General features: G+C 45.7%; 1 protein-coding gene across 2 annotated transcripts in view; it reads right to left on the bottom strand.

The window, feature by feature from the left end:
- Nucleotides 1-12,433, bottom strand: part of LY75 (lymphocyte antigen 75) — an 80,051-nt gene that overhangs the window by 42,281 nt on the left and 25,337 nt on the right. For both annotated transcript variants that reach the window (XM_064164264.1, XM_064164257.1), the window contains 6 exons: nt 11,527-11,684; nt 10,423-10,533; nt 9,347-9,435; nt 8,439-8,611; nt 8,086-8,282; nt 6,571-6,713 (listed from right to left, as the gene is read on the bottom strand). In XM_064164264.1, the coding sequence (XP_064020334.1) occupies nt 6,571-6,713; nt 8,086-8,282; nt 8,439-8,611; nt 9,347-9,435; nt 10,423-10,533; nt 11,527-11,684 (871 nt within the window). The remainder of the gene's footprint in view (nt 1-6,570; nt 6,714-8,085; nt 8,283-8,438; nt 8,612-9,346; nt 9,436-10,422; nt 10,534-11,526; nt 11,685-12,433) is intronic.

Here is a 12,433-nt window from a genome sequence, read left to right as displayed (position 1 = left end):
GCCTTTGTGGGGCACTTAGTGCCATGGTCTGGTTGCTTGGGCAGGGCTGGGTGCTAGGTTGGGCTGGGTGATCTTGGAGGTCTCTTCCAACCTGGTTGATGCTATGATAAGCAATCCACTAACTGCTACACTACCTTTGATATCCTTTTTAACCTTATATAAGGCCCTTTGAGTGCCTCTGTAATTATACTATCATCTCATCACTGAAAATAATATAGCCAAGCATTTAAGACAAATATTAACTGATTCTCTACTGCAATTAAGCCTGCAGCAAGGAGTCTGCTTGTATTTTAAGTATCTGTCTCCTCATTGCAAAGTATTCAAGATTCACCCTATGAACTGGTATCCAAAAAATCGAGATTATCCTGACTTTTAACCTAAAAAATAGGTGCAGTTTATGGTTTACTATGGACTCCAGGCTGATTATCAATGAAAGAACTACATCTCCAGCAATCCCTGCAGAATACCAGTGGCTTTTCCTTCCCAAAGAACTAAAACTTCCATTGAAAAAGTCAGTGTTGTGCAGGGGTAGATAAATGCAGGTTAGACCAATGTTAAGAGAATATAAACCAGTAGTTTTTCTACTGTTCTATTCTTACTGCTGGGGATTTTTTTCTGTCCCTTACATCAGCTCCAACACATGATAAAGAGCCCAAGTGCAGTTACTGTGGTTTGGAGCTCAACCTAGTTCTGGACAAGAAGTATTTTTATAAAAGTATTTCATAGAATCAACCAGGTTGGAAGAGACCTCCAAGCTCATTCAGCCCAACCTAGCACCCAGCCCTGCCCAATCAACCAGACCATGGCACTAAGTGCCCCAGCCAGCCTTGGCTTCAACACCTCCAGCCACAGCCACTCCACCACCTCCCTGGGCAGCCCATTCCAATGCCAATCACTCTCTCTGACAACAACTTCCTCCCAACATCCAGCCCAGACCTCCCCTGGCACAGCTTGAGGCTGTCCCCTTGTTCTGTTGCTGCTTGCCTGGGAGAAGAGCCCAACCCCACCTGGCTATAGTCTCCCTTCAGGGAGTTGTAGACAGCAATGAGCTCTGCCCTGAGCCTCCTCTTCTGCAGGCTGCACACCCCCAGCTCCCTCAGCCTCTCCTCACAGTGCTGTGTTCCAGGCCCCTCACCAGCTTCTTTGCCCCTCTCTGGACACCTTCCAGCACCTCAACATCTCTCTTGAATTGAGAGGCCCAGAACTGGACACAGTACTCAAGGTGTGGCCTGACCAGTGCTGAGCACAGAGGAAGAATAACCTCCCTCATCCTACTGGCCACACTGGTCCTGTTGCAGGCCAGAAGTCGTGGCTCAACTCCCTAAGCATGCAATTTATGGCATTGTTCAATCCCTAGCAGTGCTGGCCTAAAAGCATATATGAAGTCCATTTGGCCTCTTGCTCTTCCCTCTGGAACAGACTCCTGCCATTAGCTGAATCTCCCATCCACCTAAACACCAACTCCTTAGAGGAAGAAAAAAGGAGCTGTATTAATGGAATTACTACAACTTGCACCTCAGCTTTACAGCTGTTTTGAGCAGTGTGTTCAGAACAAAAGTATTCTTCTCTTGCAAACTCAAGTCTTAGTGAGGCTTTCTAGATTTAGAACAACTACAGCAGCAGAGCTGTGCATATAAAAGGCAACTGATTTCTTTCCAGTAAGGTGCCCTCATTGAAATGTTATTTCTAACCAATCCAAGCTGTTACTCTCCTCATGTCCCAAACTGCTGCCAGCTCTAAGCTGCAGAAAGCTCACAACAACAACCTCAAGAGAATGGAAGCAACAGTACCAGATCTATTCTGTCTGTGTCGTGTTCTTAGAAGTGAAAAGAGGTTATCTCCTGTTTCTTATAGGCAGGGGAAGGCTGGCAGGCAAATCTTATTTTCCTATGGCAGCCACCCAACTTGGCTGGAGCAATTCTAGCTCTCATTTGCCTCTAAGGTGGAATCTGAGTAAAGAACAGAATGGACTGGGCAAGCTGCCCTTTTCCTGGTGAACCAAGCTGACTTTTGCTAGCATTTAAAAATAAACAGTTCTCAATGAGTCACCAGACAACTGTGCACAGGCAAAAAAAAACCCCAAACCAAAGAAGCCAAGGTGTGGCTCATTCCCCAAGCTGAAATAAGTGCACTGGATGAATAGCTTAGGTCAGTGTTTGCACTAAGGGGATGGAACACAGAAACTGCATGCCAGCACACTTCAGCAGTGAATCGCATCTGAGGTTATCTTAGGATCACAGAGTTTCTTAGATTGGAAAAGACCTTCAAGCTCATTGAGTCCAATCATTAGTTTCACACTGACAAGTCCTTGACTAAACCAAATCCCTCAGCACAACATCTAATTGGTATGAATCACTATGGTTGGAAAGGACCACCAGGATGATTTCTCCCAGTTATCTAAACTACTTGTCCTTGGTGAACTAATTCCCTTAGTTTCTTCTTTCCTTTCTCAAAGAAGCTTATTGGTGAACTAATTCCCTTAGTTTCTTCTTTCCTGTCTCAAAGAAGCTTATTTTCAGACAAGCTACTCTTGACTTTTGGTTTCCAGAACTCTCCACTCCTTAGAAGTGATTTAAAAGCATAACTTAGACACTTCATTTTGTTATCTAAACAAACCAAGGGTATTTAGAAGGCTTAGGGCAATACTGAATGTCATATTTCTGTTCAAGAAGTTCTGCAGTGCTTGAGAAAGGGTTAACCCTGATGAAAACATTGTGGTGTGGGTTACATCTGACACATGCAGTCACATCAACACTGACTGCAAAGTCAGTTTATACTAACCCTTATTTACATACTGGGCTTATACTGCCCCTTAGTTAAGTTCTGGTAGAGGAATACTGAAGTACCAGGACAAAAAAAACTGGGGAAGGACTTTTCAGGGAGTGACAGGACTTGAGGGGATGAAGCAAAGCTGGAGATGGGTAGGTTCAGGCTGGACCTGAGGAGGAAGCTGCTCAGCATGAGAGTGGTGAGAGGCTGGAATGGGTTGCCCAGGGAGGTGGTTGAGACCCCATGGCTGGAGGTGTTTAAGGCCAGACTGGATGGGGCTCTGGCCAGCCTGCTCTAGGGTAGGGTGTCCCTGCCCATGTCAGCAGGGCTGGAACTGGCTGATCTTTGTGGTCCATTCCAACCCTGACTGATTCTATGACTTCCCCTTCCAGGTTCAGTTTAAGTCTTCTGAAATACAGGAACTGCAGCAGCATCATGTGTCAGCTGACTTTCACAGAATCACAGAATCAGTCAGGGCTGGAAGAGACCACAGGCATCAGCCAGTTCCAACCCCCCTGCCACAGAAAGGGACACCCTACCCTAGAGCAGGCTGTAAAGAGAGAAAAAAATCTCCACCTTTAAACCCCTAACAAAAAATGTCCATTAACTATAATTAGTAAGTCAGAGGTCTGCAAACTGAAAACTGATCCCAGGTACTTGTAGGAAAATAAAATCAGTTACTCCCCTAGTCATGTTTCATTGTACATTAGGTACACTAACCCAAAATTTCTAACTGAAAAATAGTAGAAGATGATCAATAGCTAAAAATAATTTGTGCACTAGTTTCTCTGCTGAGACCCCACCTGGAGTACTGCATCCACTTCTGGAGCCCCTATTACAAGAAGGATGTGGAGATGCTGGAGTGTGTCCAGAGAAGGGCCACAAGGGGTGATCAGAGGGCTGCAGTAGCTCTGCTGTGAGCACAGACTGAAAGAGTTGGGGCCGTGCAGGCTGGAGCAGAGGAGGCTCCCAGGGGACCTTCTGGTGGCCTTCCAGGATCTGAAGGGGGCCTACAAAAAAGCTGGGCAGGGACTTTTTAGGCCCTCAAGGAGTGACAGGACTGGGGGGAATGGAGCAAAGCTGGAGGTGGGGAGAGTGAGGCTGGAGGTGAAGAGGAAATTATTGAGCATGAGAGTGGTGAGAGGCTGGAATGGGTTACTCAGGGAGGTGGTTGAGGCCCCATGGCTGGAGGTGTTTGAGGCCAGGCTGGCTGAGGCTGTGTGCAGCCTGCTCTAGGTTAAGGTGTCCCTGGCCATGGCAGGGGGGTTACACTTAGAGGATCCTTGTGGTGCCTTCCAGCCCTGACTGATTCTAGGATTCTGATTCTATGATTCTATTTCAGAGCCTTTAGTCACTTTAGCAAAGGAATCGTAAGTGGCTTTTTGACAAGACAAATCAACTACATATAGAGCAGGCAGGTTTGGTTTTGTCTTATTAACATAAATATTGAGTCATTTTCATTACTTGTAACACATCTAAAAATGGCTCTGGATTTTCAAGAAGCACCTCTTCAGTCATCAGATTTCAAAATTCAATCACAATGTTGTACATTGGCAGCTTCTGAAATAAACTCGATGTAGTTCAGGGAGGAAAAAGATTTAGATCATGTAACTGTCAGCATTTGGAGTTTAAGCTGGCAAAAGTACTCCAAACACAGGCTGCCAATCAAAAAAAACCCTCACATTACACAAGGATCTAACACCACACCAATGCCTAATAAAGCTTTGCAGTAACAGCTCCTTTGATTAAAAATAGAGCCTTAGACTCATAAATTATGTAGCATTTAATTTGTTGATACCAAAAAACTCAACGCACCCATCTAATGCCCATCTAGTGTTATTGCAGCTATGCCAAATGGGAGCTGTGCCAACCAGATTGCTGGACACCACATCATTCATGTTTGTAAAAGATAGCAGCCAGTTCAGTCAGGAAGCATTTCATGAATAAAGATGAGACCTATCTGAAAAACTGACATTACAATGTATAAATGCACCAGAGGGACCTGGCCAGGCTGGATGGGTGGGCAGAAGCCAATGGGATGAGATTGAACAAGGTCAAGTGCAGGGTTCTGCACTTTGGCCACAACAACCCCAAGCAGCAGTACAGGCTGGGGACTGAGTGGCTGGAAAGCAGCCAGGAGGAAGGGGACCTGGGGGTACTGATAGATAGTAGACTGAAGAGGAGGCAGCAGTGTGCCCAGGGTGGCCAAGAGAGCCAATGGCATCCTGGCCTGCATCAGGAACAATGTGGCCAGTAGGACAAGGGAGGTTATTCTGCCCCTGTACTCAGCACTGCTCAGGACACACCTTGAGTGCTGTGTCCAGTTCTGGGCTCCTGAATTCAAGAGAGATGTTGAGGTGCTGGAAGGTGCCCAGAGAAGGGCGACAAAGCTGGTGAGGGGCCTGGAGCACAAAGCCTATGAGGAGAGGCTGAAGGAGTTGGGGGTGTGCAGCCAGCAGAGGAGGAGGCTCAGGGGTGACCTCATTGCTCTCTACAACTACCTGAAGGGACATTGTAACCAGGTGGGGGGTGGCCTCTTCTCCCAGGCAACCAGCAATAGAACAAGGGGACACAGTCTCAAGTTGTGTGAGGGGAGGTCTAGGCTGGATGTTAGGAGGAAGTTCTTCACAGAGAGAGTGATTGGCATTGGAATGGGCTGCCCAGGGAGGTGGTGGAGGCACCGTCCCTGGAGGTGTTAAAGAAAAGCCTGGATGAGGCACTTAGTGCCATGGTCTGGTTGACTGGATAGGGCTGGGTGCTAGGTTGGACTGGAGGATCTTGGAGATCTCTTCCAACCTGGCTGATTCTATGATTCTAAGGTAAAGAGCTTACAGCCCTGAAGACAAAGCCTGTGCTGGGCTGTATCAAGAGAAGTGTGACCAGCAGCATAAGAGGTGATTCTTCCTCTCTACTCTGCTCTCGTGAGACCCCACCTGGAGTACTGCATCCAGCTCTGGTGTAACCAGCATAAGAGGGACATGGAACTGCTGCCAGCAGGTCCATAGGAAGGCCACAAAGATGATCAGAGGGCTGGAGCACCTCCTCTATGGGGACAGGCTGGGAGTTGGGGCTGTTCAGCCTGGAGGCTCCAGGGCAACCAAGGAGCAGCCTTCCATTACCTGAAATGGGCCTACAAGAAGGTTGGGAAAGGAACTTGCAAGGGCTTGCAGTGACAGGACAAGAGGGAGTGGTTTTAAGCTTGAAGAGGGTAGATTCAGACTGGATATTAGGAAGAAATTATTTACAGTGAGGGTGGTGAGACACTGGAACAGGTTGCCCAAGGAAGTCATGAATATCCCCCCCTTGGAGGTGTTCAGGGTCAGGTTGGATGAGGCCTTGTGTGACCCAGTCTAGTGGAAAGTGTCTTTCCCCACGGCAGGGAGGCTGCAACTAGATGACCTTTAAGCTCCCTTCCAATCTAAACCATTCCCTGAATCTATGCATTTTTCAACAGCAACAACTACTGTCTAGTTGTGAAAAACCAAATCAACATCAAGAAGAAAACTCTGTAACAACACAAACCTCTATGCAAATACCGGAAAGATGCTCAAGCAAATCACTCTCTTCCTGCACTCCCTCTAGTAATGCAAAACATTTGCCCAAGCTGTACTCCCTTGACATTTTCCAGGAAGGCAGTGACATGACCAGCAGTTCAAATGCCACATCTAGCTGTTTTTACTGTGGGAAACAGCCACCAAGTGCTGTCTCATACTTGCCATTCGGGGTCAGCAGCAGCAGCATTTGCGATCTACCGCAGAATGCAGCCGAAACAAAACTTCCAGTGCGTGGCTGGTTTGTTACCTGATGATTTTTCTCAGGATAGAATGAAGTGCCTTGATTTCTTCTGAGTGACTAAAACTGGGCAGATGACCTCCGAGTGCTTCACAGAACCTTTCAGCCTCTTCCCAAGTCCTGGTTCGCAGCACTCGTTCACTGTGGAAGAACTTCACAAACAGCCAAACATCAGGGTACAAACACGACACAAGTGACAGCATTTTTCAGCCACTCCTGAAATGCTCAAATATGGCCACCCTTGGAAGGAAAGAGTAAGTGGTGTTTCCATAGGGAGAGCACTTCTTAGCCATTTCTTTTCCCAGACTGTTTGACAACAGACTCTGAAGTTTAGCTGACAGCATTGATTTGAAATGCAGCATATTCCATATGGCAGTTTTCTTGTTTCTCTTTACCAGAAAGGCTGTGGAAAACAACACTCAACTCATTCCAAAGTTGCAAGCCAATTCATAGGTTTTAAGAGATGTTCTTCTTTCAAGTTTATGGTGAACTGCAGAGGCCAAAGTTCACTGAAACCAAGACTCTGGGTGCCGCAGAAGAGAGCGCTTTGGTGCACCCTCTGCTGTCTCTACCTATCAGGAGTTGCATAGTTGACTCACACACCTCAGCTAACATGTCCACTTGATCCCCTTGACTTCAATCCAAGTCAGTTGCCATCAGCTGGATGGCTCTGAACACACACACACACAGAGACAGCACTTGGTCAACAAGAATTTTGGAGGAGCTGCCAGGACCAGCTGTCACATCTTATCAGCTATGGGACAGCTACGCTGCACATCAGATAGACCCATCCCTTTGGGCTGCCTGCCCACAGCCTTGTTACTCAAGCTGGGTTTCCCCACTTTGCTATATGAGCTGTTTACAAGGCATGTCTCATTGCAGATACTGACTCCAGAGGTAATGAATAAGCAAGCCAAGGAGTCGCCTCAGCTTTAACTTGATTTGATTGTCAACAGGAGGGGGAAAACCTGCACTTCTAAACAGAAACTTGTTTGAGCTATTGCAGCTAACAGTATGGCTGCTTACTTTTTACTTCAAAACCAGTAAAGTACAAGTGAGGTTGATTTTTTTTGGGCAAGTATGATAGCCATATTCAAAGCAGAGAAAATACTACCTCTCTTATTTACATTTTCAGAGTACAGAAAGGAAGAGGACAAAGCAGAGTGACGCAGACGTTTTCTTCCCCTGTTCAGGTGTCTCTGCATGCCAGATAATGGCAGGGAGGCTATGATACAGGCACAGCACTTCTGTCAGCTCTCAAGAACGCAGCACTGGGTAAATGCTGTCATCCAGCTCAGCCCTGATGTGCAAAGCTGAGGCAGGCAGAGGCATACTGTGTCTTTCAGGAGTCAGTAGTGGAGGATGCATGAGAACATCTGGAGACAGTCAATATGAATTCTTCCTCCTAGTGTAAAACACCTTTGAGAAACCCTCCAGAGCAGCTGTAAGCCACAAACTATCTATTCACACACTTGCTGCAAGACAGTAATGAGTAACTGGCATCTAACAGGACAAAGATTTTACCTTGTAGCAGGCGAGGCCAGATCCGTTGTGCCACCCAGGAGGACAGGGATCAGTTGGCTTTGGGAGCACTTCTGGCTCCTTAGGCAGTCCAATGTATTTTTTGCAGACAGAAAATGCTTTAGTGGTTTTACAGTCCTTAGTTTCCCACTTTCCAAGAGACCTTCCACTGGGCATGGCCACACATCCTCCTGAAAACTCTAGGATTTAAAGTCACCAAAGACAAATTAAAGTTATTGGCTGGTTTTGAAAACCATCCACAGATTCCTGACATATGACTTTGTTTTGTGCTTGATGCTCTGCAACATGGCACTCCAGTGCTTGCTTAATACAATTTGTCTTACTGTCAAGTTTACCTGGTTGCAAAGAATTCCAGTTAGTGTAGGTCACAGCTTCAGTTTTCTCTCCATCCACTAAACCCCAGGAATATATTCCTGATTGGCTAATATCCTGCAAACCAGTCCAGAAGTATTTTTCTTCAACTTTTGTGTGTTTTCTAATTAGACTGTTGATAAATTCTTGCTCAAATCTGAAAATTCACAGATGAATTTGAGTCAGTATTTGATAGATAACTGAAACTCTAGAGACAATTTGAAAACCAAGCATATTATTAGATGAAGTAAGATCAAGTGGCTGGCCAGGCAGCTGGATATGCAGCACAGGGTTTACAGGCTGGGACTTCAGGTATTTCCAAGGGTTTACATTGTAGGTTTACCATTGTCACACTACAAAAACCAGAGAATCATAGAATCAACCAGGCTGGAAGAGACCTCCAAGATCATCCAGCCCAACCTAGCATCCAGACCTAGCCAATCAACCAGACCACAGAATGTCACAGAATCAATCAGGTTGAAAGAGACCTTCAAGATCATCCAGTCCAACCTAGCACCTAGCCCTGCCCAATCAACCAGACCATGGCACTAAGTGCCCCAGCCAGGCTTTTCTTCAACACCTCCAGAGGCAGTGACTCCACCACCTCCCTGGGCAGCCCATTCCAATGCCAATCACTCTCTCTGTGAAAAACCTCCTACTAACATCCAGCTTAGACCTCCCCTCACACAACTTGAGACTGTGCCCCCTTCTTCTGTTGCTGCTTGCCTGCCAGAAGAGCCTGACCCCCACCTGGCCACAGCCTCCTAGTTCTCTGCAAAAGCAATTCCATCTCTTGATCTGCATCACAAATCACTAATCAGCATACAGAGGTTTTCTTCTCTGCTGTATCTTCAAGACTGTTCTGGAAAATGCCCATAGAGGTGTGCTTTACCTGTTCATCACTGTAAGATTGCACTGTGCTCCAAATGAAACTTCTGTTTTGTAAACCTTGTAGCAGTAGTTTCCATGTCTCTCCCATCCCTGGTTAGAGAATGAAAAAGACGTTTGGCTGTAACAACCTCATTTAGCTGTTATCTATGACAGAAAGTAAATCATTGCTAACACTGGTTGCTGCCCATAAGCTGGCACATCATATACAGGAAAGTGAAATTCATCACATGCAAGGTCCAGACCCACAGTTCCAAGAAATAAAGCAAGCACAGGAATAAAAACCACTGCTGTTTTAGCTGGACTGCACAGAGTCTTCTGACTGCTTATGTGCATTCAGGGAGAGAAACACAAGGGTGACAGCTTAGTCTCATTCAGAACAATAGGAGTTTTCACACTGTTCCACCAGTGGCAGGATTCAAAGAGAGGAATAATGAGAGGGCATTACCACTGTTTTTTCACTTCTGAAAATAAGACTTGGAACTGGAAATGTATGAACTTACAAAATGCCTCTCTTACTCAAATCTTTTCCTCTATATTTGCACTGCAAATTCAACAACATTCATGTGTTAGCTCTTTGCTAGCCTACCAATGCCACTAAGGTGCAAACAGCACAGAAAGCTGTCACTGACCAGGCTGTCAGCTTCTGAAGAGACCCCAAGGTTGTGCAGAAACAAAGGCAAGAGGTAAACATGCTTCCTGTTTCAGGCAATATGCCACATCAAACTCAATCACAGAATTCAGAAGCAGCTAGCCAATGCCATCCCAAGATTGTTCACAACAGAAAAGACATCTTTTTAAGCCTCATTTATGCTGTAACCCAAACCAAAAACCCAAAGCAAACAAAAAGCCAAACCGAAACAAACAAAATGCAAAACCAAAGCAAGGAAACAAAACTACAAAACATCCAGAACCTGCTTAGGAGAATCTGAAATTTGGCTCAGGCTACAGAAATGTCCTTTCCAGATAAAATGTTCCACAGATTTTATTGCATGGGCAAAATGGAAATGGGACACAGAGGAAATAAGTGGTTTTATTCAGGTTTCTGGCCCATGTGAAAGCAGGAGAAATTTCTATTACCTCTTCCAATGAGCAACTTTTATCCGATTTGGTTTCATTCAAAATCTCTCCTTTCTTCTTGCACACATACTTCAATTCCTCTTCACAGGATTTGACTTTCCACTGTCCCAACTGTGAGAAGGCAAAAGAGAAAAAAAAGAGTATTTCAGTTTCAAAAATCTTTCCATTTCCTTAGTGCAGGAGCTGAATTAGCAGGAGAAAGCAAGCCAGAATGCCTCAGGCGAACACACCAGGGCCAGGATGCCCTGGGTTATATGCCTAAGTGCATGTTTGGAAAGGAGAGAGAAAGCTGACAAATGCTGAGGTTCTGGTGCCAGCTCTCAGATCACAAAGGAAACGGGTGCAGGGAGTGCAAGTGCTCAGCTTACTGCAGAGGTGGGAGAAGGCAGCTTAGGCGTTGAGCACGAGGTCCACTGACAGATCACCAGGCAGACGCTTGGCCCAGTTTTTGACTTAATCTGGGAGATGGGACACAGCCTACTTCTATTTCTGCTTGCTTTTGTGATCCCTCTCACCCACCCAACCTTATGAAATACACTGTCCCAATGTCTGTCCTCTCTTCTTTTACCGTGGTATCCCATGCCTCACCCTCAGACAGGGCAAGCCAAATCGGTCCTGGAGATGACTGAACATAGAATCATAGAATTGGTTGGAAGAGACCTCCAAGATCATCCAGGCCAACCTATCCCCCAGCCCTAGCCAGTCATCTAGACCATGGCACTAAGTGCCTCAGCCAGTCTTCCCTTGAACACCTCCAGGGATGGTGCCTCCACCACCTCCCCGGGCAGCCCATTCCAATGGGAAATCAGAGTTTGGTTCCTTTCAACAGTTCAGCCCTCATCCTTCCTAGCAAAACACATAACCCAAAATGAAGACAAGGACAACTGACTGGCCAACAGCTGTGGCAGCCAAAGCTGTGACCAGTTTCTTTGGTCAGTTAAATAATGTTAAGAAGTTTGCTGGCAGAAAAAATAACATCTGTATTTTAAGGATTATTCCAGAAACAAATGATCTGCTTTACTCCTCTCCTTGACTTTCACACATGTCAATGTTGCCTCTACCATGATGGAAAAACCCCCTCAAAACCCAGCACTGCATTCCTACCTCGCCTGAATATGACACACAGTTTGGAGTGCTGTTAAAAGGAACTTTTGGCTCATTCTGATCCCAGTAAGTGAAATCCACAGCTGAGTGATCCGACCATTTGAACAAGGTTGGTACATCCTCGTTCCTGAGACCCATCCATACTTCTTCTTTAGCATCTGCAATTAAACATTAAGACAATGCTGTAGTTTTAAAATGCAATTTCAGTGAAATCAGCAAAATTAGATTCTTAGCACTACAGTGCACAGACTTTTTTTCCTTACAGTAAGAAAGGACATTTGAAACAAGTACAGTGTATTCCTGTCATTTTGTTTCTTAACTTATATACACGATATGAGTAAGTTGCACAGAGAAAGTAACAAATAGGAGGAAAAAAACCTCCAGAAAAGAGGAACACACAAGGACAAATCTCAAGCAAACGTAATTATTACAGTGCAGACAAAAAACATAAGCATTGCCTGTACTCTTATGAGTTCAGTGATTCAGTAGTCAAAATATTGCAACTACAAGTAGGTTACCATAGCAAGTAAGTAACAAACAAATAAACAAGATCAAACCAAAACAGGGCTAACACAAAGGGCCTGGACCAAGGATCAGTGCTGGGTCCAGCCCTGTTCAATATCTTCATCAATGAGATTGATGAGGGAACAGAGCCTCCTCAGCAAGTTTGCTGATGACACCAAACTGGGAGGCTTGGCTTATACAGCTGATGGTTGCACAGCCACCCAGTGGAACCTGGACTGACTGGAGAGCTGAGCACAGAGGAGCCAAATGAGGTTCAACAAGGACAAGTGCAGAGTTCTGCACCTAGGAAGGAATAATAAACTGCACCAGTACAGGCTGGGAGGTGACTGCTGGACAGCAGCCCTGTGGAGAGAGACCTGGGAGTGCTGGTGGAGAACAAGTT

The sequence above is a fragment of the Pogoniulus pusillus genome, chromosome 2 (genome assembly GCF_015220805.1).
Source record: "Pogoniulus pusillus isolate bPogPus1 chromosome 2, bPogPus1.pri, whole genome shotgun sequence".
Classification (NCBI taxonomy): Eukaryota; Metazoa; Chordata; class Aves; order Piciformes; family Lybiidae; genus Pogoniulus; species Pogoniulus pusillus.
Note: the sequence above shows the minus strand (reverse complement) of the source record. Positions and strands in the feature narration are given on the sequence as shown.